The sequence below is a fragment of the Ursus americanus genome, chromosome 7 (assembly GCF_024610735.1).
Source record: "Ursus americanus isolate L20-20 chromosome 7, mUrsAme1.1.p, whole genome shotgun sequence".
Lineage (NCBI taxonomy): Eukaryota > Metazoa > Chordata > Mammalia > Carnivora > Ursidae > Ursus > Ursus americanus.
Genome location: NC_142133.1, coordinates 36,829,051 through 36,856,576, shown reverse-complemented (window position 1 = coordinate 36,856,576; position 27,526 = coordinate 36,829,051). Strand labels below are relative to the sequence as shown.

Genomic DNA, 27,526 nt, shown 5'->3' with positions numbered 1-27,526 from the left:
TTGAGGACCTGCCAAACTGTTTCCCACAGCAGCTGCACCATTTTACATTCACACCAGCATGTCTGAAGCTTCCAATTTCTGCACTTCCTCTCCGACACTTGTTGTTTTCAAGTTTCTGCTTTTTTTTTTTTCTTTTAGAGCCATCCTAGTAGACGGGAAGTCCTACCCCACTGTGGTTCATCTGCCCATTTTTTCATCTGCCCCCCCTTGTTCTCCAAGCAGCCATCTTTCTAGATGGTTTATCTACTCATCCATTTTATCCATCATCTCCCTGTATAGCTCCATCTACGTGGTTGAACCATATGAAAATGGTATTCAACTATCTTGACCTATAAAAACAGCAATTTCATGTGGTTTCATCTAATCCAATCACAACAGCATGATGAAGTCAATGGGATTGGAGCGTGAATTGCTGAAAGGATTAAGTGAAAGAGATAAATCTAAAAAAATGTTTTCTGAGGCCAAATTAAAGAAATTCTTGAATACCAGGCAAAAGAGATTACATTTTTTTCAGTGTGGAATGCTCGGTTGCTGTAAGTATCCACCAATGGGGTCTACTGTTCTAGTTTTCGTTCTTTCCACTCATCCACTTATTTCCCCATCTACCCATCTGCGGGGATCTAACTATCTCCATCTCTCCACAGCCGCCATTTCTTGAGAACTACACCTATCCGTTAATCAGGCTGTCATTCTATCCATCCATTTGTTCAATTCTGTATGAGCGTTCATCTATCCATCCGCCCACCCACATGTCTCTCCATCCCTCAAGTGTAGGTGAGTGTTTATTTCCCATTTTAAAGATGGTCCTAATATAACATTAGGAAAAATCAGGATACTAAACCGTGTGTGTGTGTGTGTGTGTGTGTGTGTGCACGCTTATACACAAAAGTATCCCAGTATGATCTACATAAAAGACTGCAAGGAAACATCATATAATCTCTGGATGGCAAGATGATAGATCTTAACTATTACTTTTTTTTAAGTAATAAATATTTTTAAAAAGCAAAATATGTAATTAGAAACACATTATGAAGGCGGAAAAAGAAACCTACTAAAGTTAAAAGTAGTCATTTTGACGGCTTTATTTGTATTTTTTAAAACAAAAGATGAGCTCATTTTGTTTTATTTTGAACACCGTTTTCTCATTCAGTAAAAACGCAGCTTTCTTTGTTTTTCTTTTTAAAATTAATTTTCTGAAGCCTCACCTCATAAAGAAAAGGCTGATAGAATGATGCCCCAAAAAAAAGTTAAGTCTGTAAGCAAAAAAGACTCCATAAAAAAATTAAAAAGCAATTAAAAAAGTGGGAGGAATTACTTGTAATGGGTCCTTACTATGTAAAGAGCAGGCAGCCCTCCTCAGAGCGCCCCCTGCAGGGGCCCAGGGGCTCAGCAAAGACCAGATCACCTTTCTGCAATCCAGGGGCAGCCAGGAAGGGCTCCAGTGATCCATCCAGAGCCATCCTGCTCCCAAGTAGCAGAAAGGGCCGAGAATCCAGGACTCTTCTCAGGCTGCCTTTCTCATGAGGTCCACTTTTTTTTTAATTGAATTAAAACTCCCATCCCATAAAATGTAACCATTTTAAAGTATAAAACTCAGTGCCTTTTAGTATATTGAGTTGTGCCAGCACCAGTTCTAATTCCAGAACATTGTCATCACTCCCAAAAGAAGCCCCATACCCATTAGCAGTCACTCTCACTCCCCTCCTCCCAACGCCTGGCAACCACCAGGCTGCTTCCTGTCTCTGGATTTGCCTACTGCGGACGATTCATGTGAACGGAAGCATACAATCTTAGTCCTTTTGTGACCGGTTTCTTTCAGTTAGCATGTTTTCAAGGTGCATCCATGTTGTAGCATGGAACCATATTTCCTTTCTTTCTATGGCTGAATAATATCCAATCGTACAGCTAGACCACGCTTTCCAGGGAACTCTTAGAGTTGTGACAGGGCTGTTACTCACAGTCCCACCTGCTGGCCCCGTACAACCATCCTCCTCGCCCCACGTCTCACCCCGTCTTTACCACATCCTCCAGCCCAGCACTCCCTGCTCCCAGCTCGGGTTTCTGCACACTTCTCCCCCACTGGAATCCTGCCTGGGGGCCTGGAGGATGGAGCCACGGTGGCTCGTTCACTCATCACTCAGGCACAAGCGTGAGGACTGACGAGAGCCCCTCACTTACTGGGCCCAGCTGCCCCGTCTAGACAGGGGTTGAGGTGGGGGTATCCCGTCAAGGGTGAGGCCAGACAGTCAGCAACAGCCAGCTCATGCTTGTCCCGCCTTTGACCTGCGCTTTTCTCTCTTCCTGACTCCTACCATCCACGTAGCCTGGCGTTCAATGCCACCTCCACTGACAGGCCCTCAGGCACTCCTCTGTGCCCCAGACCGTACTTAGCACCAGGGAGCAGTGACCCTGAGCTCCCTGAGGACGGGAAGTAGGACCACTCCTCCAGCCGGCCTTCCCAAGAATGGCACATGCACACACACACACATGCACACACACACACGCACATACACACACATGCCCACACAAGTGGGGGTTCTGGGTCAACTCCCAGTGGACAGAACGGTGCTGACTGGAGACAGTGCTCACCCAGAAAGTCGTCAAAGGAGAACTTGTCATTGTCCCAGATCTGAAATACCACTCGTGCTGGGATTTTGCTCTCAGTCTTGTCCAGCCTCCAGAAAGCATCCTGGCCCAAAGGAAGAAGGAGGGAAGCAAGATTAGAGAGAAAGAGTGGTTCCTTCCAACTTGGAAGGCTGCCTGGAGGAGGCAATGAATGGGAGATCTCTTAGGGACTTGCCAGTGCCGGGTCTTGGCGGGAAGATTGCTAAGATGCCAGCGGACAGTGTTTGAGGACCCAGGAAGGAACCATGTAAGCTGACTTCACACGACATGGCTCCTTGAAGCCTCCCAGTGCCACGAGCAGAGGTTTCATTCCCATTTTACAGATGATGGAGCAGAGACTTGGAGAAGTTAACAATCTGCAGACTTGCAGAAGGTCTGACCGCTAGTAATAATATCAGTCTGCACTTCCTCTGTTCTAGCCCTTTGCCAATCTGAGCTCGTTTACCCTTCCAACAACCTTTAAGGGACATGCTGTCCTTACAGCTGAGGAAACCAGAGCAAGGAACTTGTCTGAGTCACACTGCCGAGAAGTGGCGAGCTGGGATTCAAACCCAGGCAGGCAGGCAGGTTCCAGAGTCTGGCTCTCACCTCTAAATCCTACTTTGCGGGGCGCCTGGGTGGCTCAGTCGTTAAGCGTCTGCCTTCAGCTCAGGTCATGATCCCAGCCCTACATCGGGCTCCCCGCTCAGTGAGAAGCCTGCTTCTCCCTCTCCCACTCCCCTGCTTGTGTTCCCTCTCTCACTGCCTCTCTCTCTCTGTCAAATAAATAAATAAAATCTTTTTTAAAAAATAAATAAATAAATAAATAAATAAATAAATAAATAAATAAATAAATCCTGCTTTGCCCCCATGCTCTTGGGGAACAGGTAGGCTGGCTGGGAACCTGGGGGCCCCCACCCCATCCTAGCTGTCACCAGAGGGATCCCCTGGACACACTGCTGTAAGGAGCTGACACTGGGCGACAGTAACCCCAGCTCCTAGCTTACCATGGCAACCCACCCCATCTTTACTCTAAGAGCTTGCTCTGGGGCAAATCAAAAGCCCCCAGTGCCGGGAAGTTCTCCACCCTCCCGCTCTCCCTACCCCGCTTTCCTGAGACCACTCAGCCTGGACGAGCCTTATCATGGGCTTCTTCCCACAGAGGCCTCGTAGAACCTCTGAGAGATAAGGATAGGCATGCTGAGGCCTGGGCTCAGCCCTGAATTCAGCCACGCTCAACCCAAAGGACTGTCCCTGGGGCTTTCCTGCTCATGCTTGTTCTCTGTCCTCTCGCTATAGCTTTTCCTGAGTGAGTGGCAAGGACTGGAACTGTTGTGACGATCCCGCAGACGCTGGAGGCCAGATCTTCAGTATGCCAGGTCCCAGCAAGGGCCTGGACCAAGTCTCAGGGGACAGACTCTACAGGGAGTCCAGGAAAGCTGTTGATCACAGAGGGTTTGCCTGCCCCTGGGTGCCCTGTGCCCACAGCCTCGCTGTGTGGCCACCCCCGGTCACGCAGACCCACAGAGCTCCTGGACCAAAAACCCTGCCCTGTGAGGAACGGTCACCTTGCAAAGCACACCACTGCAGCCTGGCCCGCTGCCTGATTTGGTGAGGGGCTCGGGCCCCCAGCTGGCCCCCGTCTGGTACCTCCCCTCTTCCGGGCCCCAGCCCTCTTGCAGGTGCCTCCCTTCTCTGGCGGGGCTTTTATGGCCAGCTCCGCAGGCCCGCCTGCACAGGCCGCCAGCATCCTCCATTCCTCTGGCCGCCCGGTTTATGGGCTCAGTAATGAGCCAGAGGTTCAAACGGCCCCTGGTGGGAGCAGCTGGGCTGGAGCTCCAGCCTGGGGAATGGCCCCCCAGGTCCCAGGCGCTCATTATGCTCCCGGTCTGGGCCCTTTTACTAGCTGTTTATTTGCAGGGTGGGTGCCTGACTTGCAGGCAGGCCCCAGTGGGTGTGCTGGGCTCCAGGTGGGGAGCCAGGCCAGGGCAACCAGCGGTGGTTCAAAGCAGCCGGATGAAAGGAGACCCTTGTGCTTTACGACAGTCTCGTCTGGTTTAATGGGGTCCCCGGAGGGCCTGCCTGCCAGAGGCCCCGAACCCCTCGGCAAAAGCCTGGCTCTGTGGCAGGACTGGGGAGCCCAGAGGCTGTGCGGTACCCCCACACCATCCCACACCCAGACTCAGTCCTTTGGCCCAGACCAGCTCATTGGTGCCCCACTATGGGCACATTCCACCTGCCTCCTAGGCCCCTTCTCCCACAGAGGGACCCCCTGGCTCTTCCTGGTCAAGCCAGGTCCTCCCTCATTCTCCTGGTTGACTTCAGAGCCTCCTCGACGTCTTCTGACCTCCTCCACCCCTCCCTTCAGAGACCTTCTCCTGGAGCATGACACCCCATGGAATCCCATTGCCCCCCCCCCCGGGGGGGCCTCTCCTAGACTCCCTGACTCCTCTTCCTTCTCTCCACCCTAGCAGCCCAGCTGGGCTTCTCGTTCTTCCAAGGCTAGCGCCAGCCTCTGGACAATGCCTCAGTGGGTCAGCCTGAGTCCCTTCTTCCTTGCCAGGGCCTAAGACAGAGAGCTGGAACTCTTCCAGTGCCAGAATGCAGCCACCTCAAATTCTTAACCAGCAGCTCCAGCTGGGCCCCTAGCACTTCCAGCGTCTCAGCAGATCTCAGCCTCACGATTGGCTCTCTCTCCCTCCCCCGTTCCTCTTCTCTCCTGCTCTCCCCCGCTTTGCTCCCTCACTCAGGATGATGGCTTCTTCCAGGCTTTTCCATTTGTCTCAAGTCACCTGCCACAGTGCCAGGAGACTCTCTCTCTTCCTACTTTGTAGGAAAAACCAATCCTGTTTCCTGTGCCCCCTCGCCCACATCTCCACCTGTCACAGCGAGGGGGCAGTCCCGCCTCCCATTTAAGCAGGCCACTGGGCATCTCTCAGCCTCGGTTTCCCATCCGCACGTAGTCCGTTGTCCGTTGTCCAGTGTGCCGAGCCCCTGAGACAGGATGCCTGAGCCCTCCCGGCCCCATTCCCAGCCCCGCTCCCCTTGTGCCCGCAGCAAAGAGAAGCGGTGTGTGTTTCATTTGGAGCTCTTCCCCCAACAAATGCAACATTTGCTTTGTTATGGAAACAACTTGTGACAGACAAACACACTAAGCAAAGGCAAATAAGATTAAACCTACAAAGAGGCTAGGCTTTCCTTGACTGCACAGAACCCCAGGCTGTTGCTAAATTCTGCCTTCTGGCAGGCCTGTGCAGCAATCCTGGGGTGAAAGCATTCATTTAACCTCGTCGAACCTTGTTTTCTTTTGTTTGATGGTTTCAGAATGTTCACTGGACCATTTTGGTTTCTCTAAAATGCAGAGGATCCTGTGTGTTGGCCTGGGCAAGGGTCATGAGGAAGGATTAAATGAAGAGAGCCAATAAAACCTCGGCAGTGCCCAGGAAGTACGGTCTATAGTTCTCTTCTTGGAGCCACTCAACCATTCGGGAAGGAAGGCATCGCAGAGGCTTGGCGGCTTGAAGCCTCGCCCCACCTCGGGAAGGAAGTCGGACCAGCAGGACCTACACACCAGACAGGCATCCACGGTGTCCAATGGAGAGCCCCTCGAGGTGGGTGGGTTCTGGGTGGGATGCAGGCAGTCGGCTCCAGGAGGTGCTCTCTGCCTCCAGCCAGCCCAGCTCTGAGGCCTGCCTGTGCTCTGAGGGCTCTCCCCAAGGGCAGGTGTGGGGCCACGAGGAGGGAGGTTGCCTGCCTCATGCTCCTTCTGTTGCAGGAGAAAAGACTTTACCACCCAGATGAGACCTCAACGAGGAGATGCTGAGACACAGAGAGCTGAGGTCCCAGGACCCACCTCTGCCCTCCGGCTGACACAGCGGGTCCCCCAGGGGCCTGCAGCTAGCTGTGAGGTCAGGGAGGGAGGAGGGCAATGGCTTCCGGCCTGGAAGGCCCGAGCTGCACCCAGTAAGTGTCCAGCTTGGACAGTGACCACAGGCACCAGACGCAGAAATGTGGGGAACGATGTCACAGGAGGGACTTAGCTAAGCCACCCCAATCCTGTGGGCAACCCATCCACAGGGGAGGCCGGCCCTCCGAGGAGGCTCTCCCTATGGGGTCTGCCTCTCTGCCCCTCCCGTCACCGTGTTGGGTGTCCCTTTGCATGTTCTGCCCACTCTGACCCTGAGGCCCTTCCTGCCGCTTGGTTCGTCTGGGGTCGGGAAGGAGGCAGTAGTTTCGGGATCTGGACCAAGCCACAGATGGTGGTTGTGGCGCCAGTGTGAGGGTGGTTGGGGCGGGGTAGCAATGCTGATGATGGCAGTAATGGTAGAAGTGGCAGAAGTGGGGGGCGGGGAGACGGTGACGGCGGTAGTTGCCATGCGGTGATGGCCACTGGGGACAGGCACGCGCTCACCTTCTTAGAGACGGTGCAGACTTGCTCAGCGGGCAGGTAGTCGAAGGGGAAAATGAACCTCCAGTTAAAGTTGCCTTCGCCTCCCAGGGAGCGGTAGTGCACGTCCGTCTTCTGCTTGTGCTCTTCAAAGCCGACCATCCAACTAGACAACATGGAAGACGACATGTGTCATTAAGGCGTCCGCCACAGCGTGCATCCCCATCTTACGCAAAGGAGGAATTAAGAAGGTAAATGAACTCGGGAAAGGATAAAGCAAAAATAATTCCGCAGAAATCTCTACACAGTACCAAATGTGCCATTAATTTTAAAACATTCTAACTTCTCTCTTGAGGGACATTCTCAAACCTTCCAAGTTCAATCCAAGGATTTTTGTAGAGGGAATCCAGTGGGAGAAGGACTCCCCAAAGGCAGGGACCACCCCCAAGAGAACCTCCTTCCTTTCTCATTCCCTCCTTCCCCTAGGCTGGGGCTCCCCCTTTCCACCACCCCAAAGGGAGCAGGGCAACACCATGAGGCTGGGACAGGTGAGAAGGCGGATGCCTCCCTACCCTTTCACGTAAATGTCACTCATCTTCTCCCCCGTGATGCTGAGGTCATCCAGGATCACGTCCTTTGTGTTCCAGATAATACAACGCAGGAAAAACCTGTGGAGGAGAAGGGCTCAACTCCACGTGGATTTCCCAGCAAAGGGTGGGCCATCCTTGACTGAGAAGCCAAGAGGCCAGCTCACCCAACAAGACCCCGCTGCTTGCCTGGCTGGGCACTTAGCCAGACCCACACAAGAGCGACGCCCTGCAGCCCGAGTGGCCCAACGCCTGGCCCAAGAGTGACCTCCAGGTCCTATTCACATTGAACTGCAACCATCCCACCCATTGGCTCAGCCCCCAGTCCCTGGCTGGGGTAAGTCACCTTCTCGCTCTCCGTGGGGTGATGTTGAAGGGAGGTCCAGGCCGCCCCAGGGCCTTGGGAAACAGATCGATCCACATCTGCAGCTTCCCCTACGGAGACATAACCCTGTTGTCTCCCCGTCTTTTTCATTCCACCAACACCTATCAACAGCTGCTCTGTGCCACACAGGTGGGGCCCAGGGCGCAGAAGCCCCAGGCCCTGCCCCAGAGAGGCTCCCCGCCCCCCCGCAGAAGCAGGTGCCCTCCAGGGGACTTCAGGGCCGACTGCAGCAGTGGCTCTGCTGCCCCACAGGCCGATGACTTGGGCCCGGGGCCTGGAGGTTGGGGGTCAGGGCAGGCTTCTCAGAGATGATGATATTTGAGCTGAGTCTCAGGACGCCAGGTAGACAAGGGTGGAAGGGCGTTTCCAGCTGAGGGAATGGCACGCCCAAGGTTTTGGAGGGTCAGAGAACACAGTTTAGTCCTAGGAGTTTCAGAGGATTTCCGCGACAGGAGAGCACTCCACCTGCCACCCCTCGGCTCCCTCCCTCTCTACAAGCTGGGTACTATTTCTGTCCCCATTTCACAGAGAAAGAGCAGGGACTGAAGTAACTTCTCCAGAGCACAAAGCTAGAGACTGAAAGCTCACATCGACACCTGCTGTGCCACTTTGGGGCGCTGGCAGCCACACACCAAGGGCAAGAAAGCTCAGTTCCAAACAGCAGAGACCACGTCCCCTGCATGTCTACAAAGGCACCTTCGCTGCTGCCTCAGCCCTTCTCTGTTTGTCCCCTTTTCTCTCCTCCTTCTCCAAAACCCAGCCCTGAGCTCACCTCCTCCAGGAAGCCTCCCAGTCTCAGCCCTGGGCCAGCTGTCCCTTTACTCACCCACCCTCTGCATGGAGGATGCCCCGCCCTCCTGATGACAGCTCTCAGTGACAGTTCTGACATTCTGTCACAGGGTGCCAGTCGCCCTGTCTGGATTCCCCACAGCAGCCCAGCCCCATGCCAGCCACCTGGATGTCACTGACAGATAGTAGGGGAGGGCATCCTGAGCCCAGGCTGAAACAGTGAGGCTTCTGAATGACCCATGGGAAGCCAGAGTTCTATCCATGGGGATAGAGGAGGTGGCTCGGACTCATTCCCCAGGTCCTGAGGGCTGCAGGAAGCCAGGAGAGGCCAGGCCCAAGGGGTCCTCTCATAGACCAATAGTGGTCACCACTCAGACTGTGGGAAAACATGTCAAGGAGGGATTGGCCAAATCCTGAGCTCCCCACGGGTGCCTTTGGGATATCCATGCTGTCCTTGGGGCGGGGCTAGCTGGGGTTCAGGGCTCAGGGGTGCAAGGGTCCTTGTCCTACCTGCTCAATGTCTGGCTGCAGGGGGCTGTAGAGAGGCCGGGACTCCACATGCTCGGGGACCAGGCCCAGCTGCCGGAGGACATGCAAGGCCAGACGTTCTTCCACTGGGCCCAGGTGTGGGTTCAGGACCCTGCCAGCCTCTGCTCCAGAGAGAAGACAAAAAAGATGCCGGGGCTGAGTAAGCAAGGGATGGTGGGGCTGCCTGGAGGCCTCAGGAAGCCCCTCACCCCCAGCCTAGACACACTTCTGATGCTCAGGTCACACTCTCTGCAAGGGAAGCCTCACAGTCCACTGGCTCCAGCTTTAAAATCCAGATTCCTCATTGCCATCATTTCTACCAAGCCTCGTCTATAAAGCTCTTCCTCTTCTCCACCAGTACAAATCCTCCCTGCCCATCAAAGCTCACCCCTTCCAGGGAGCCCTCCCTGACTGCTCCAAACTCTGAGCCTCTGCAACCTCTACTTGCAGATCGGGCATCTAAGTGCTTTCAGTATGACTGTTCTCCCATTCGCACAATCTGCTCTCTTGGGGAAATAGCTAAAATAATAGCGCTCACAGCAAACACTGATAAAGAGAAACCAGGCACTGTTCTCCATAAATCTTAACAGGTTCTACCCTTATAATAACCCTGGAAGGTAAGCGCTGCTTTCCTGCCCGTGTCACAGATGACAGAAATGAAACACAGAACGGTCACACCGCTGGTCCACAGAGCAGCCGAGATGACACCCTCACTTAGGAAAGACGCAGGACGGGACATGAACACCCTTCCCTTGTGCCTGGCGCTTCCCAGGGACAGCTCCTACCTGCCAGGGAGTGGGGCAGGGACTGGTGCCGTGGCCGGGATGAGGACATGGGGGTGCTTCTGACCCAGACAAGCGTGACCAAGCAGCCAGCCACAGGAACCTGGAGCCCCCATGACAAAAGCTTCGACTGGGGGGAGGAGGGTCCGCGTGTGTCCAAACACACAAGTACACACACAGGTATATGCACTCAGGTGTGCCCATGTTCGAGAGCACAGATTTTCATCACACACACACACACGTTCACACACACACACACACACACGTTCATCCTGCACACCTGCTCTGTCCACTCTAACAGGTGCCACAAAGGAAGCGGCACAGCACTGCAGCAGGACCCCCGGGCCAGGGGTCTGGGTCTGCCCCTAACTGGCTGCTCCTAACTGAGCCACTCTTGGCCTCCATGGCCTCATTTGCAAAACTAGGCAGATGCCGGACCTCACCATCGAAAGCTTCTGGCTTTCCTTTCTTATGAATGTAGTACCCTGGTCCCCGTGCTACCGCGGCTCGCAGACCAGCGGAAGGAAGAGTTGGAAAGGCAGACCAGGAAGGAGGAGGGGGTTGGGGCTGGGCCATCCGAGCCACCATTCCCCCTGTATAACTTCAGCACCAGCTCTGATATCAAACAGCTCTGAAACCAGCAGGAAGTGAGCCCCCCCGGGGCTGTAACACCTCCAGGGAGTCCGAGCAGCTCCCGGGGGACCATGTAGGCCTGTGGATGTCTCAGACACACAGGGGCATGCGGCAGAATTTTCAGGCGGGAGCCCTGGGCAGATCCGGGGCAAGGGTGCAGGCCGCAGGGCTTCCTGCCTGCCCTGGGGATGCTTCAGGTACAGGAACCAGGAGTCAGGGGTGGGGGGTGTGGGAGGATGGCTCAGAAGATACCCAGAAGGCCAAGCTGGCAAGCTAGTGCAATTCAAGGAGAAAACAGTCCCAGAGGTCATCGGGACCCCAAATTCCAATTAAAGTCTGACCATTCAAAGCCAGAAGCAAACTGATCCTAGTCGTGATCCTGACCCCTCGGGTCGAGGGAGAGCCCGCCCTGCGGGTCACATGGCAGCTCACCTATTTCCTCAATGGTGTATTCTTTATCCTGGAAGAGTACGCGGTCTGTGAGGTACACGGGCGCCTTGAGTCTGCGCTGCTGGCAGGTGAGCTGGAGAAGCTGGGAGGGGCGGAGCTGGTCCCTCCACTGGTTGGGTCCAGAGCTGAGGCCCAAACACAAAGCAAAGAAGAGACCCTCCAGGGCGCTGCCGAGGACCGAGGGGTGCACGGGAGCCTGGGCACCCACCTGCACAGCCCCCCACCCTTCACTTTAACAATGGGCGCCCTCCCTCGCCGTGACTGGGGGTCCCACCTGACACACAGGGACACTGAGGCCCAGAGATGGCAGGACTTGTTTAAATGCATACAGAGTTGGAACCTAGATATTTACAATTTCCAGACTGAGAGAATCAGACCCACATGAGACCCAAATTGGCAAGAAGGGAGCAGGGGCTGGCCACACATGAGGTCCCCTGACACAGATCCCTGCAGGTTTCCGCTGGGGCCCACGTGACCCATTGTCTGCCTCCCTTCCCCTTTCCCTCCTTCCTCATTCTTCCCTCTACAGGGGCTTGGTAGTGTCCTAAGGAGAGCTGGGTTACAACATGATGAAGAGCCAGGTTCTTAGAGTCAAACAGGTTCAAATCCTAATCCCCCCCACTTACAGACCATAACATTTCTGGGCCTCAGTCTCCATATCTGTACAGTGGGGACAAGACCCGAGCTGGATCGAGTGAGAGAACACCTATCCAGTGCCAGGCACAGGGCTGGCCCAAGGTAAGTGCTCAGGATTCGGGGGGCAGAAGAGCAACCAGCCCCCGTGCACCTACACACAGTAGGTCTGTGGGAGTCCACAGCGAGCCCCGAACTTGGACAGCAGCCTATTCTCCAGGTCGATGACTGTCTCCCCGATCTTCTCATCTTTGGAGAGGAGGTCATAGTCATAGAGTGTGATCTTCAGGTCCTTCTCCAGAGGCAGAGTGCAGGTCAGCTCGAACATCCTGCAGGGGCCCAGGGCAGACAGCAGGGTGCTGCAGGCTCCCTGATGTTGTGGGACACAGCGGGTGCTCAAGGGAGGGGAGTAGGGCCAGAGCAGGGGCCTGAAAGCCTTCCTTGGCTCCCTCCTCCCCTTCCAAGAGTGGCTCTGGTGTCCACCTTCCTCAGGCCCCTGTAGATCTTACCCCAGCACTCTACTGGTACTGGACTTTTCTGAGACTCTGCGTGTGTGTGTGTGTGTGTGTGTGTGTGTGTGTGTGTGTGTGTGTCAGACGTTCCCAAATAATCTGGGCTGAGCATATAGTAGCTACCCTGCCTGATTAACGGCAGAATGAACAAATGAATTGGAACAGAAAGTGAACACTGAAGCTTCTGCCAGGACACCAGGAGGCAAGAGATGTGATGGGGCCACAGGGCTGGAATATACCAAAGGGATGACCCGGGACCCACTCTGGGGACACTCTGGGCTTTACACCTGCTTGCAGAGCGGGAAGGAGGATTTGTGAAGAGATTTCTTAGGAGGGGGCGCCTGCTGTGCTCTGAGAACCCCAATCCTCCTCTAAGGTCAAATGTGGAGGGACGGCCCCCTTTCCCCTGAAACAGTTCCCTGCAGGCGGGAGATACAAGCCTGGCGCCGGACTCCTGCTCAAGGAAGAGAAAGCAGCTGGCTGCGGAGAGGAGGAGACAGAGGCGACACTGCTCCCATCCTGGCTGGGCCACCATGAAGCCAAACCGGAGCCACTTGGAAGCCGACCCCATGGGACCTGGGGCTCCAGCAGTGAGACTGTGGAGAGGCCCATCTGAAAAGGGCCACCAGTAAAGGGCCACAGCATCCGCCACCTCCCTAGAACTTCAGTGGGTGGGCTCGGAGGGGCTTTCTGGAAAGCGCTCACGAGAAAATAAATCAGCTTTAAACACTGCCACCCAGAGAGTGCCCAGGAAACACGGGGGCAGCGAGCACATGGGGCTGTCCTCTCACAGGGGCTCCCCTAGTCCTAGCCAGGCACAATCCAGAAGCTTGGTGGCTAGCTGGGGGCTGGTGGGAGACGTTAGACAGGAAAGGGAGAGAGGCAGAGCCCCCTCATTCCCTTCACACACACATCCCCATGCCGCATGCAGCCACACCCAAAGCGGACCCAGCTGGGAAAGGGGGTGACTGTCCTAAATAGAGCCTGTCAGGTTCGTGATTACCCACGAGCGGGCATTCTGCTTAGCACCTTGAGACTGGGTTTAGGACAAAGCAGACTGTCTAAAAGTAAGCAGAAGAGTCACCTGCCTGCCACAGTTTCCACTCAAGAAATGGGGGAGGTAACCCCCACTGAGGAAATGTCGACAGGATACAGGCAGACGAAAACGAAGGTGTGTTCTCATTACGTTCCCTGAGCTGGGCTTGCTCAGCACACGAGTTATACAAAGAAAGGGTTTCTGCACTCACTTCCCCACCTTGCTCTGGGCCCTGACACACCCCCGCCCCACTGTGGAAAGGGCCCAGTCTGCTGCCCGGTCACCAGGAGCCACCAGAGCTCACCAGAGAGCTCCTCCCCACCTTCTTCCCTGCAGCCCTTCCCTCTCATTCCAGCTTGTCAGGGGCTCACCACTGGCAGGACAGCAGACAATTCTCCAGGCTGACCGGCTCCTTGCCGCAGGCCCGAGTGCCCACAAGGAACTCTCCAGACGCTGGTTTACGCATTCAAGGGGTCACTTGACAATATCAAAACAACACACCTTCTCCCACCGGGGCTAGAGAAACAGCCACCAACTTCCCTCTGTGATTCTCCTCCCTCCAGCCTAAATAAGCTCGCATCCAGGCAGCAACAGTCCAGGACGCCTGGGAGCCACGTCCACACAAGGGGTCCTGATTCTTCCTTCCCCTGTTCTGGATTTCAAGAACATTTTACTCTCTTCCTCTGTCTACCCGCGAGAGACGAACACGCAACAACGAAAGACGACAACGACTAAGCACAACATGGGATCCTGGCTGAGATCCTGGAACAGGAAAAAGACATCAGTGGGAAAAGGGGCCAAATCCTAAAAAAGTCTAGAGCGCAGGAAATAGAGTGCACTATCGACTTTTTAGTTTTGACAGAATGAACCACGGGTAGGTAAGAGGGAAATGGAGTGTGAAGGACATTTGAAAATCGTGTTTTCTTTGCAGCTGTTCTATAAATCTAAAATTATTCTAAAGTAAATCTAAAAAAAAATAAATAATAATTAGCAAATGCAGGCTCTGAGTTTCCATTTAGATTTCTGCTCTTTGAGGTAATTGTTTATGAGATTAAGTAGGAGCTTTGGCCCGGACTTCAGCCTTCAGCACGCCATGAAAAGCGAGGGGAGCTTACACCCCCACAGGCATGCACGATTAGGGACTACAGCTTTGCCTCAGGACCCGGCCACTTCCTAGTGGCAGCCACACCTCCCCGCCCCAGGCTGGGGGTTATCCAGATTGGCACCCCCACCCCCCAGAACCAAGCTGTCCCCAGCTTACTTTCCAAACACAGGCTCCAGGGTACAGGGAATGTAGTTATCCTGGTCACTCACTGATTTCTTCCCTATGGAGATCTTGATGTAAGGATCACACTGAAGGAAGAGACAGGAAGACATAAGCGAATTCACTTTCCCAACACATCTCTGAGGCTTCTTCGGTCCTCTGTCCCGCCATGGGGCTAGGAGGCCAGCTATCAAGAAGCTGCCAGGGTGCCATGGTTGCCATGGTGCCAGGCCACAGGCCCCATCCTGCACACCGCCACACCAGCTGGCCCTGACACAGACTTCTAGTCACAGTCCAGCAGTGGGAATGGGGTACCTGAGTCCTCCATACTCCCAAAGCACTGCCCCATCAGAAGGTGGGTGAGGGCAAGGCTCACATCCTCAGAAACACTACAGCGTGTATTATATATGTGACTGAGGCAGCTACGGTTGTGCCTGTGACCTCTGCTTCAGCAGACCGAAGGGAGAGAGATGGCCAGACTTTGGCAGCCCAACCAAGGCCTCCAGGAGCAGCTAGGACCAGGGTGCTCAGGGTCAGTCATGGCATAAAGAAATCTTGAAGTATATGACGGACCACTGGCCACACCACATCTTGGAGGCCATCACGGTGCCTGGGCTGGGGATGGCTCTATCCTGTCCTTTGACTTCCAGCAGGGCAAGGCCAGCTATGACTTCTCACCTTGAAAGGCAGGGCTCCAGGGATAGGACAGCAGACCTCCACCCACAGCCTCAAGGACACATGCTGTGACTGCACCCATCTCAGGCAATGAGAGAGGACCCAGCCCCGTACCTCTGAACTCCAGTCAAACCCGCCTGTCCCTCTTCCTTTCCCTTTCTCTCTTTCCAAGTTTTCTCTGCCCCTTCCCGGCCATCTCCTCAGAGCTCCAGACTCCTGTCTTCTGGCAAGATCCCCGTGTGCCTCAGAGCCAAGCCCAGTGCGAGGTGATACGGTACTTGCCTCGGGCACAAAACTTGAGCAAGTGCCCCAAAAACCCAAACCTGAAGCCCGACAAAGTCCAACCCCGGCCTACACCTTCCATGTCACTTCCTCTTGCGCCTCATCCTCATGCCCAACATTCCTCTCACAAACTCTTGTCAAGTTTTTTGGCCCACCTTAAAATACTATTTTCTTCTCCCTCCTAGCCTACCAGAACTCCATCCATCCTTAGGAATCCTAGACCTTCCGCAAAGCCTTCCTCACGATTGCCAAGTCTTGCACTGCCCGGCCTTCTCTGACCTCCTAGAGCACTTGGCCCCTGACCGAACTGCATTCAGTCGCCTCTCTCAGTGCTGTGTGTGTTTGGCTGGTTTCCAAGGCATACTGTGAACTCCCTGTGGGAGAGCTCTGTCCACATCCTGCAGCCCATTTGTGCCCCAGCCTGCTGTTCTGGGAGAGCTGAGAGCTCCAGGAATGTTACCTTCCCATTGGGGTCCTTGGGCTGCAGGCCAAATGCTCGGATGATATAGATGCGGACCAGGCACTCCTGAGGCCCCTGGGCAGCCAGCTGGTGGAACTGTCTCGGGGGCATGGGGACGGCTGGGTCTTCCGGGAGGGGGTAGATTTTGAAGAGGCCCTGAAAAGAATGAGGGGCCCACTCATTCATCACCATCATCACCAACACCACCACCATCATGACCATTACCGTCATCTCAGCCAGAGTCATCACACCTGAGACCACCAAGCCCACCGTCATCTCTATTCACCACATCAGATTCTTCATCAATGGCGCTCCCACATGTGCCAACGTCAACACCATGGTCATTACTGTAGTTTCTACAGCAGCCCTGCTCCTGCCCCCTTCACTTATTGCTGCCACTTCACAGTCTCAGGCCTCCCGGGTAGGGACAGGTCCTCAAGGACGTACCTTAAACTCCCCAATAACAGATGGGTCCTCCGTCTCCTCCTGAGTCTTGCCCCGGTAGAGCTTGAAGGTGTTACAAAAGTCAGACAGGCCCCCAAAGGCCTCCACGTTCTCCAGTTGTGTGTCATAGACCTGCCACACGCGGGGACGAGAGAAGATGACGAGGGAAAGAGAAAGAAGAGGGCCAGCCACAGAAGAGGAAACAGGACAGTGTCCAAGTGAAGATGGACGAGCAGACACAGAGAAGAAATGGAGGGGAAAGGCCGTGTGCAAATTAGAAGAGCAAAGGCAGGTAGCAGGGGAAGGGGAGGAGGAAGGGGAGAGCGGCCAAGAACAGAGAGGACAGAGGAGGAAAGGCCACAGGCAGAGATGAAAAGGACGCAAAGAGCGGAGAGGAAAGGGAGAGGAGGAGGGTGGGGAACAAGAGGGACAGGAGAGGGGGAAGAGGGGAAGACGTGCATTCAACACCATTAGAGAACAGTTTTCTGGTGAATCCAACGTTCTAGGTATCTAGGAGTCATCGTGTACAAGGCTGGTGTATATTTTTAGGGAATAAAATCAAACAAACAAATGAAAAGTTAACTGACATTTGATTTGAAGATTGAGACAGAACTCTGGAAAATGTATAGGTCCACGTTTCAAGCCACAAATGCTCCCTGTCCAGGCCGCCCAGGGGGCAGAAGTACCAGACACCGGAGGGCCACAGGCGCCTTCTGAGCACTACTTTAAATTCGCACACTCAGTGTATCCACCCCAGTCCTCTCAAACAGCCACTGACTTCTCTTTGTTAGAGGCGTGCTTTGGAATTGTTCAGGCTTAAATGAAGCGGCAGTTTTCTACTATAGGTGGTAAAATGTACCTAATAGTGATATTAAAAACTTAATATACGCGCTAAGTTGATTACACCTGAAACTGACAGCCAAAACGAGCCAGGTAGGTTCCCTTCTCACACTAAGTGTTATTCCTCATTTAGGCCTAGCCCAAGTTCTGTCCCCTCCAAGAAATACTTACTGATGCAAGTGAGGCAGGCTCATTAGGACAAATTAGAAAATACGAGTAAATATCAGGAAAACATTATTATTGCCTTGCATTTTGGTTCTCAAAAATAACAACTAGGTATTTGGTTAATGTTTGGTAGGTGCCACTTTGAGTATGATCTTGGTCTGTTTATGTAGTTTAATCATTTCAAAGGACAGTTCCTTCATTTGTAAGTCCTACCATTTCCTCTGTTCCAGTTCCTTATTTTTGCTTTTATTTTTATTATTTTGTTCTTCCTACTGCCTTAAGGTGTTTGTTTTCATTCTTTGTAACTTCTTCAGCTGAAGCTTTATTTCCTTTGCTCCCTCTATTCTGATAAGGACAGTGCTTGTTGCTATGAAACTGTCTCTGCTTACTACCGCCCTGGCATGGTTTTGATTGTAATGTCATCATATTCATCTTCTTGGCATGCCACAATTACAGTTTTATTTTTATTCTTTGATCCAAGAGCTAGATGCTTGTTTTTCATTCTTTCGCTTTAATTAAGATAAGCTTTTAAGGCTATACACCTTCCTCTGAATGCTGCCTTAGCTGTAACTAGCAAGTTCTAATATGTAGCGTTTTATCCTTGTTTCCCAGATATTCTGCAATTGGTGTTTTTTCTTTTGCCAACAACTGCAAAAAGAGAGGTTTGTTGTTTTTTGTTTTTTTAATTGTCTAGATAGGAGAGAACTTTGGGGCTTTTGATCTTGTTATTAAGTTCTCATTTTATGGCATTCTAATCAAAAAACATCATCGGTGGTAGGCCACTTTTGGAATTGTATTAAAGTTCTCTTCAGGGCCTGTTATGTGGTCCATCTCTGGAACTGTGCCAAAGGTTGTAGCCTCTGTTTTCAGGCTTCAGGTTTCAGTCAGGTGAATACTATGCTGCTTTTCTCTATCCTCTTACGTTTGTGTTCCCTTGACCCTGACATGAACTGAGAGGAGAAAAAAATAATCTGCCCCTACCTACTATTTCTTTCCTGTATCTCCGGTAATTTCTGTTTTGTGAATACTGATGTTGTATTATTCAGCATACAGATATTCTCATAACTGTCACCTCCTGGAATTGCACGGTTTAACATTCTAAAGTGTCGTTCTTTGTGTCATTTAAATAATTTGGGGGACCTGAACCCACTCTCATCTAATAAGAACATGGTGAGTTCTGCTTTCTTTTCATTTGCATTTGCCAGGTACACATTTTCACAATCTTTCATTTTCAACCTTCATGAATCTCTTTATTTTGGAGTTAGATTTTGCTCTGAGATCTGATTTAAGTTTTTTAATTAATAAGTGATTGATATGACATGCATTGCTATGCAGATACGTTTGATCTGGGTTCACATTTATATTATATATTTACGTAGTCATATAATATGTTTATGTTACGTTTTCCAGTTTCATCGATTTTTTTTTACATCTTTGCCTGCGTGGTCTGTTTTCTGTGTGTGTGTGTGTGTGCGTGTGTGTGTGTTTCTGATGAGCTAAGCTCATAGTCTAACATTATTATAAATTTACATATGCAAGTAATTCTCTAAGTCCTATATGTCTTTAGGGGCAGTATTTATGAGTTCCCTACTATAGCAATGATAAAATGATGGAATTTTATCTCCTTCCCACTCCCTCTCCCTCATTCAGTTTTAGACAGCATTGTCTTCCTTAATATTTACTCTCTACTATTCACTTATAATTTGCTTATACTCCTCTTCTTTGATTTGCCAATTTTAAATACTGTCAACTCTATCTATTCCATAATATGGCAATCTATGTCCTTACTCTGTATCCCATCATCTTTCCTCCTTCTGTGCCTAATTTTTTAAAAGATTTTATTTATTTATTTGAGAGAGAGAGAGAGCACAGCTCGAGTGGGGGTGGGGGGCAGAGGGAAAGGGAGAAGCAGCCTCCTCACTGAGCAGGGAGCCTGACATGGGGCTTGATCCCAGAACCCTGGGATCATGACCTGAGCTGAAGGCAGACGCTTAACTGACTAAGCCACCCAGGCGCCCCCGTGCCTAACTTTGCCAGTTTTGTCACTTGCACATTTTCACTGTATATATGTATATTCTCTCCTGTTACCCTAATCCTTCCATTTGTTTGCATTGGAAGTCTAAGGTACGATATGACCACAACCAGTCCCTGCGTTCTGGCTTTGCCCGTTATCTCCCAATTGTCTAAGTTCATTCCCTAAATGTTCCTCAAGATGGGGACATGGGACCCATATCCCCAGTTCTGGAAATATGCACCCTGTGTGTCCGCAGCTCTCATGCCTGAAGGGCAGCTGGGCTGAGTAGAAATCCTGGGCCACCTGTTCTCTCCTTGATGATCTTACACATGGCACTTTACTGTCTTTGGGTATGAAATGTGGTTGTGGAGGAACGGAAGCTGCCTTGCCTTATTTCCTATTTTAAATGACTTAATGTTTTGGGGGAGAAGAAAGTATGACTACCACAAAAATTCTTTAGCTCTAAAGTCCAATAACATACACTAGGCTATGTCTCAGGGTTGACCAATCTGGTTGATTTTTCCTGACACCCAGTGGACCTTGTAGTATGTATATTCAGATATCCTTCCATTCCAGTGACATTCCATTAAACTCTTCAATGTCTTATTAGTTTTATCTCATCGTTTTGGTTGGCTTCCTCAGAGACTCCAATTATGCAAGTGTTGGATCTCCTCTCCTTGACTCCCAGATCTGTCGTTTTCTCCGTATTGTTTTATACCTCTGTATTGTTTTTTATTTCCACATCATTTTGCTTACTTTCATCATTTCTGTCCTCTGCCCCTTCCTGTGTTTGTCAAAGTGGCCATTCTGCCCTGCCCTCCTTCCAATTTCATGTGTTCTTCTCCTTTCCTGAATCCTACCAGATCACAGTTCATCTCCTCTCATCTCATCATCCCTTGAGTTCTTTCATTTCTGCCTTGATTCCGACCATCCCACCTCTGAAAAGTTCACAGCAAAGTATTTCATCTCATCTGCTCCTTGGCAAAATTTTTCTGTGGTGGGTATATATCCTCTTCTTTTGGCTAAGTTTTGATTTATATTTTCTTTTTTTCCATGGTATTTTTGAATTAATGCCCTGATAGTTCTTTTCTGATTACTTGTCACTAAATGCGTTGGAGTCTCCTAGCCCAGTTACTTCCTTCGTTCCAACCACAGAGACAGACTGCTTCCTGCAAATATGGCTCATCTATGGGATTCTTGTGTAGCTCCACCTTCTCCACTTCCCTGAACTGGACCAGGTCCGAGAAGCATTTGTCGCCAGCCTGAACCTGACTCCACTGTTGTGAACAAGCTGGATCACTTCTAGATTTTATGGTGAAACCTCAACTTCAAGAACTTTTTTTTTTTCACTACTTATTATGAAAGTTTTCAAGCACACACAAAAGTAAAGGTAATAGATAATAAGCACCCCCGAGCCCATAACCTGTCTTCAATAATTCTCCACATTCTTCTATTAGGAAGGATGGGGTTTTCTGAGATCTGCTACCACTATGACCTTTCACCATTTTCTCTTCATTTACTGCCGAGTGGCTTCTACCCAATCCTGGTTGCCTTTGGACAGCCCTTACATGTATTTTGGAGTCTGCGGGTTTTATTTGTTTCCAACTTTTACTGAAAATGGAGTTTGTGGGTTTGAATGATTTCCAGAAGAAAGGGGGAAAATGCTGACTTATGCAGCCATGTTCATACTGGAAGTCTCAATAAAATACTTTTTAAATTTCCAAGTGGTTGGTCTTTTTGTTTAAACTTTTGTTATTAATTTCTCATTTTATTGCATTTTAATCTGTCTTGTATGATTTCTGCTTTTGGTAATTTATTGCTAAACTAATATGTGATCAAATTTGGTAAATATTCTCTGAGCATTAGGAAAAAATGTATTCTCTATTTTCTTTATTATTTTTACTCTATTTTAAAGCTACATTTGATGTAGCTTAAAAAATATTTTACCTTGTTATTCAGACCTCTTATTTCCTCATTTCTTTACTTTCTGCTTCATCTGCCTAGGAGAGAGGTGCATTAAAATCCCTACTGCAACTTTAATTTCTCTCATTCCTTGCTTTTATTTGTGTGAGGTATGAGTTTTCATCTTCCTACAATTTTTACTTTAAATATTTCTAAGCTTTATTGTCTTGTACAGGAATGTTTGGGCATTTTCTCATTGAGACATGTATCTTTTATTTTCATAAAAATCCCATTTTGTTTCCTTTGCTTTTTACTTTAAATTATATCTGTTTCTCTTTTATTGGCACTTACCTTATTTTGTATGCCAAAATATTTATTTTGTAGATATCCTAAGTTGTACTGTTTTAGACCTACCTCTTAAGGACAGTCTAATGACTTCTGAATTTTATATAGTCTGAGAGTCCTTATCACTTAATAGAGAAGCTTAATATATTTTCATTTATTAGGGAAATAAATATGTATTATTCTTTTTCTGTTGTGTTTTTCTATGATTTCTGTTTTTTTATGCTTTCTTGTTTGTATCTTTTGTTTTTCTATCTTTTGCTACTGACACTGTGAGTTGTATATTTCCCTCCGGCTAGTAATTTCCAAAATATGTTTTTTTCTTTCTCTACCCATTGTGTTCTCCATTCTCTCCATAATGCTACAGGCTATTTTGCAAAAACTCATGGTGGTGGTGGTGGTTTTCTTCTATTTACTTATCCTTAAAGGACCAGTGTTCCTTCCAGGTCTGGTTTTTTTCCCCCAGAAACAGGTTGAACGCGTTTTGTTTTGGACGGACCATGTTCACTTGGACACTGTCAGAGATCTCCTCGGAGAGGTCAGGCTGGAGGGCAGGATGCCAGTTCCGTGTCCAGCATCTGAGGGAGCAGCAAGGGGGGCCAGGGCCATGGGCCACGCTGGCAGGAGTCCTCGTTCTTGGTTTCTCTCATTTTCTGGCAAGGCCACAGTACCACATGCCAGACCTAATGTGTCGGACCTTCTTCCTGGTACACAAATAGTTCAGTCTCTTTGCCCAACCTCACACACCCAACTGCAAGTCAACGAAGAACTTGCTGCCTGAGGAGGCCTGTGCCTTTGGAACCACTGCTTGCCTGCTCTCTGCACATCCAGGCCTCCAGACACAGCTCACCCAGAGGCCCCCAGTGCATCAGCGACAACTCTAGCCACCTTTAGAATCACCCCCCAGAGTGGCCACCCAAGGCTTTCAGCCAGCAGAATGACCTGAAAGCCCAGACCACCCACCACTCCAACTGGCCTCAAATCCCATTCAGCCGGTCCCCTTTGGGGTGCTCCTTGGGTCCCTCCCCTGTGTCTAACAGCCTTTGCATACCTTCCCTAAGCAGGCTTGCCAGATAAAGCAAAGCAAAATACAGGACACTCAGTCAAATTTGAATTTCAAATAAATAACAAATAATCTCGTTAGGTAAGTATGTCTCATGCACTATCTGAGGCCTAAGACATACTTATCTAACGATTATATAAGATACTTATACTAAAATAGTATTCCTTGTTTATCTGCAATTCAAGTGTAACTGAGCGTCCTGAATGTATTTGGCAACCCTCTCCAGGACCCTCTACAACTCCTTTGGGGTGTAACTTTGAGTCACCTCTGGTTATCTTTTTTAAAAACAGTCTACTTTTAAAAAGCATAATTGTATTTGTGGAATTTCCTCAAAATACCAGAATTTGGCTGACTCATCCCTGGCTTTGTTTTTGTTTGTTTGGTTGGCTTGGGGGGGGGGTTCTTTTCTTCTCTTTTTTCACAGAAATGAAGTTTACCATATTTTTATATTTGCTAGGCAATTTCTATCCCAATCACAGGGGTGGACGAATCAGAGCCTTATTCTCAAACTGACTTTCCTTTTTATTTTAACCCAAATTTTTTATTATAGAAAAGTTCAGATAACTGTAAAAGAAACAGAATAGTATAACAAATCCCTAAGTACCCATCTCCAAGCTTTAATAATTCTCAGTATTTTGCAATTTTCATACTTTTTAATATTTTGAAAATCTATCAGAGGGTCACTCACATCATCTATCTTCCCATTTATTTTTCTTTCCTTTCTTTCTTTTCCTTTTCTTTTTCTTTCTTTCTCTCTCTCTCTCTTTAAGCATTTTAAAACAAATCCCAGGCCAGGCATGATTTCACCCATAAATACTTCAGTATTTTTCAACATTCCTCCAAAACTACTTTCTTGGTTACCCCAGCCCATACTGACTTCTTGCTCTAAATCAGTGGGTGACCTTTCTCACCTCAATTAGCTCCTCAGCCCTCCTCAGCCCTCAGGCACCGAATGAGGACATACACACATATATTCAAAGGAGGTGACATATGTGTACATGTTTTGTCTTCCTGTGGCACCCCCGCTGTCCTTCGTGTGTGCCCAGGGCTGTTAGACTGAAGAGCACACTGTGGAAAGGCCTCACCTTTAGAGTGTCAAAGCCCTTCTCCAAGTACGAGCCGCACTTCTCCCTCTCCCCTGTGGAGGCAAAGAATTTGCTCCACCAGTCGATGAACTCCTCCTCCTGAGTGGGTAGAAAGAAAGAGATCACTTCAGAAACAGAACTTGCTAAGCAAGGCCCTTCTGGACCAGGCACCTAGCAAGGCCAATGGGCCAGCATGGACTTCGAAGCTCTCATGTTGGGTGAGCTCAGGGGAGCAGACAGCTGGAACTCTCCACCACTCCAGGGGCAGACTGTGTAGACCAGACCAGAAGAAAGGTCTGAACACCCGCTCGAGCAAGAGAGGCAGAGGCTCTGGTCCTGGCTCTGCCCACCCCCCCCCCATTCATTGTGTGATGCTGTTAAGCTCTCGGGCCTCCCTTCTTTCTGTGATGTGGACATGATCATTGGCATCTCCCTGCATTCCAGGGCCATACCAAGGCTGAAATCAGAAGGAACATACGGTAGCTCTTTGGGGGAAATGAGTTACTTATGAGTACAAAGCAGTAGACACAGGAAAACTCAGCCCCCAAAGAGCTATCCTGCCTCCCTAACCCCAGAAAAAGAAAAAGCATCAGAAATCAGAACTTGGCCTTCCCAAGGTCAAATCAGAGTCCCTGAAAATCAACAAATGGTTACAAAGTGCCCATTATACAAAAGACACAATGCTAAATGGGGGAAATCAGGTGAATAGAAGATTGTGATAACACACTCTCTGCCCCGCCCTTCCTCCACTTACTCGTATCTGTAGAAGAAGACACCCTACACATAGTGTGTCTACAGGCCCTCTTACTCTTGTTTCTAGACTGCTCCTCCAGCTGTGTCCTATCTAGGTGTGGGGGTCCTGTCACCCAGAGAGTCAGCAAGCTTCTTGAAGGCGGGATGGTCACTCTGCCTCAGGTCTCCCTCTAAACCCTCCCTGGAGCTGGGCACTCAGTCTATGCCTGTCGATACCATGAAAACTCACCCAGTTAGTGGGAAGGGCCAAGGACGAGGCGTCAGAAAAGCTGATCAAGAACTTGCTTTTCCTCCTCTGTATGAGGGGGTATGCTAGGAGATCTCCCAAAAATCTTCTTTGATACTACAAAATCAACTGCATGTCTATCACTGAGTTTCTGGAAATACCGGTGGCTCTCTCTAAACTAATGTTCAGTCCTTTGAGTTCTGGCTTATTAAGGGTGAGAACCAGCTGGAACCAGGCCCAGGGTACCTGGACAGGCACAGTGGGGAGAGGGTGGGATGAGGTCCTCAGAGTCTCCACCCATCCTGGTAGGTGGCCCTGACACCCACTGTGTGGCCAGAATGGGATCCCCGGACACACAGCACACAGAGCATGGCTAACAGAGAAAGGCGGAGTCTACAGACACTCATTGTCAGACCAACTTACCAGGAGGGTCTTCTGCAGCCAGAGGAGAGGAAAAGCCATTCATATGGGTTAAGATACAGTGTAGCAGAGCTTTCTGACATGTAACTACTCTAGAAAAAGCCAGCATAGAGCAAGGCCGACCCTACCCCTACTATTTTAAGATCCATTTAAAGAAAAAGACACCACGGGTGAATAAACATATGCAGGCATATATATCAAATGCATAACACAGAGAAATATATTTACACAGATGTGCCCAAGAGAGATGTTTATACTGCAACACACATATACCCCATGAAAGTACACACACTAACACGCAGGCGTATATGTGCACGCAGATAGAAACGGCTAGACTGGAAGCCAGGTTAGCTAATCCCTCCTAAGTCCTTCTTCTCTTCCCAGCCCAGATACTTAAAGGTTTGAGTTTATGATTCAGGCTCAGAGTCAGGTACGAACAGGCAACCAACCAGCATGTTCTGTCCAAAGAAAGAACAGAAGCACACTAGTTGTGGGAGAGTTGTTACACTTCCCACAAACTTGGAAAACCAAGTAAATTAAAAGGGAAAAAGAAGTATGAAGACAGAGAATCTGGACAATACCATACCACTAACAATGTCAACGAGGTAGACAAACATGTGATCTAACGACAGAAAATATACCTTCTTCTCCAGCACCATCGGAGCACTTCGAAAAAATTAAAAGCCACAAGCACATCTCAATAAAGTCCGAGATAAACCCGTATCAGTCACATTCTCTGACCATAATGCAATAAAACTAGAAACTAATGAGAAATTTAAGAATTAAAAATCTCAACCTTTTAGAAATTTAAAGGCTCACTTTTAAAATCTTCCTAGGTAAAAGAGAAACCCAAGCTAAAATGATAGATACTTAGCTAATACCAACAGTGAGATGGCTCTGCCCCCAGATTTGTGGGTTAGAGGAAATTCGTCCTCAAAGAAAAAATATCAGTCTTAAGTGATCTCACTTGTATACAAAAAGAATGAAAATAAATAATCTGATAGCTCAAGAAATTACAAAATGAAAAATAGGAAGACCAAAATTTAACAATGATAAGTAGAAATTAATATATTAGTAAGGAGAAAAGTATTATAAATGCTAATTAAATCTCAGCGCAAACTTTCAAAAGACCAATAAAATAAACATTTATCAAATCTAATGTCTAGAAGCAGATACACCATCAGGAATGAGAAAGATCAAATAGAAAGATATTAGGGAGAGAATGAAAATATTAAGAGATTTATTATTACCACCAAATCAGTGACAAAACGGAAAATGTAGATGAAGCGGGAAATCTTCTAAAAGAGTACAAATTCCCCAAATTGATTCAAAAGTAATAGAAAACATGAAGAGATCAGTAACCCTGAAAGTGAAAGAGCTCTCGAAGAAGTACCTCCAGAACAGACATCAGTCAAGATGGTTCCTTTGGAACCAAGTTCTATCAGTCTTTCAAAGAATACATCATTCTTTATTACACACACACACACACACACACACACACACACACACACTTAACACAGATTAATCTCATTCCTGAATAGAGACATTAAGATACTAATCGATTACAGTAGTAGAACTGCCATGGTCCCACTGGATTATTCCAGAATGAAGGAGTGGTTCACCATCACTGATTAAGAGGAGAAAACCCACATAATCAACTATAACAGAAATTTCCAAACTATTGCTCACTGGCAGGGCACCTGCTTTTGTAATTTAAATACTGTCTGTAGCGGCTTTTCAGCTACAACAGCAGAGTTGAGTAGTCAAGACAGAGACCTTAAGTCCCCCAAATCTAATATATTTACTCTCTGCCCCCCCTTTTAAAAAGATTTATTTACTTATTTATTTGAGGGTCGGGGGGACACCAGGGCTCTAGCTTATGACCCTAAGATCACAACCTGAGCCAAAACCAAGAGTCGGATGCTTAACCAACTGTGCCACCAGGCATCGGTACTCTCTGGCCCTTTAAGAAAAAGTTTGCTATCCCTGCTCTGTACCAGGCAAATAAGAAAGGGGGAGAGAGGAACAATAAAACGTTCTAGATATTTCTAAATGAAACTCTCAGTTCATTCACTCCCATTCCCACTCTCATTCAATTAAGAATAAAAGGAAGCTGTCTTAGCATTATAAAGAATATTTTAAAGTAATGGGCAATGTTGTGCTTCATAGTACCAGAAATTCTCCCTTCTGGGCTTTTGTACATAGGGCTGTCTCTGCCAATAATTTTCATGTGATGTGGATATAAAAAGGCAATAAATCAGGGTG

The 27,526-nt window shown here is 49.3% G+C and overlaps 1 protein-coding gene across 21 annotated transcripts in view; it reads right to left on the bottom strand.

Moving 5' to 3' along the window:
• DYSF (dysferlin) overlaps window positions 1-27,526 on the bottom strand; it is a 204,453-nt gene that overhangs the window by 7,948 nt on the left and 168,979 nt on the right. For all 21 annotated transcript variants that reach the window (XM_087863515.1, XM_087863520.1, XM_087863522.1 and 18 more), the window contains 11 exons: window positions 23,863-23,961; window positions 16,455-16,583; window positions 16,008-16,163; window positions 14,588-14,679; window positions 11,937-12,107; window positions 11,128-11,270; window positions 9,263-9,402; window positions 7,925-8,013; window positions 7,564-7,659; window positions 7,016-7,157; window positions 2,590-2,689 (listed from right to left, as the gene is read on the bottom strand). In XM_087863515.1, coding sequence (XP_087719641.1) covers window positions 2,590-2,689; window positions 7,016-7,157; window positions 7,564-7,659; window positions 7,925-8,013; window positions 9,263-9,402; window positions 11,128-11,270; window positions 11,937-12,107; window positions 14,588-14,679; window positions 16,008-16,163; window positions 16,455-16,583; window positions 23,863-23,961 — 1,357 coding nt within the window. The remainder of the gene's footprint in view (window positions 1-2,589; window positions 2,690-7,015; window positions 7,158-7,563; window positions 7,660-7,924; window positions 8,014-9,262; window positions 9,403-11,127; window positions 11,271-11,936; window positions 12,108-14,587; window positions 14,680-16,007; window positions 16,164-16,454; window positions 16,584-23,862; window positions 23,962-27,526) is intronic.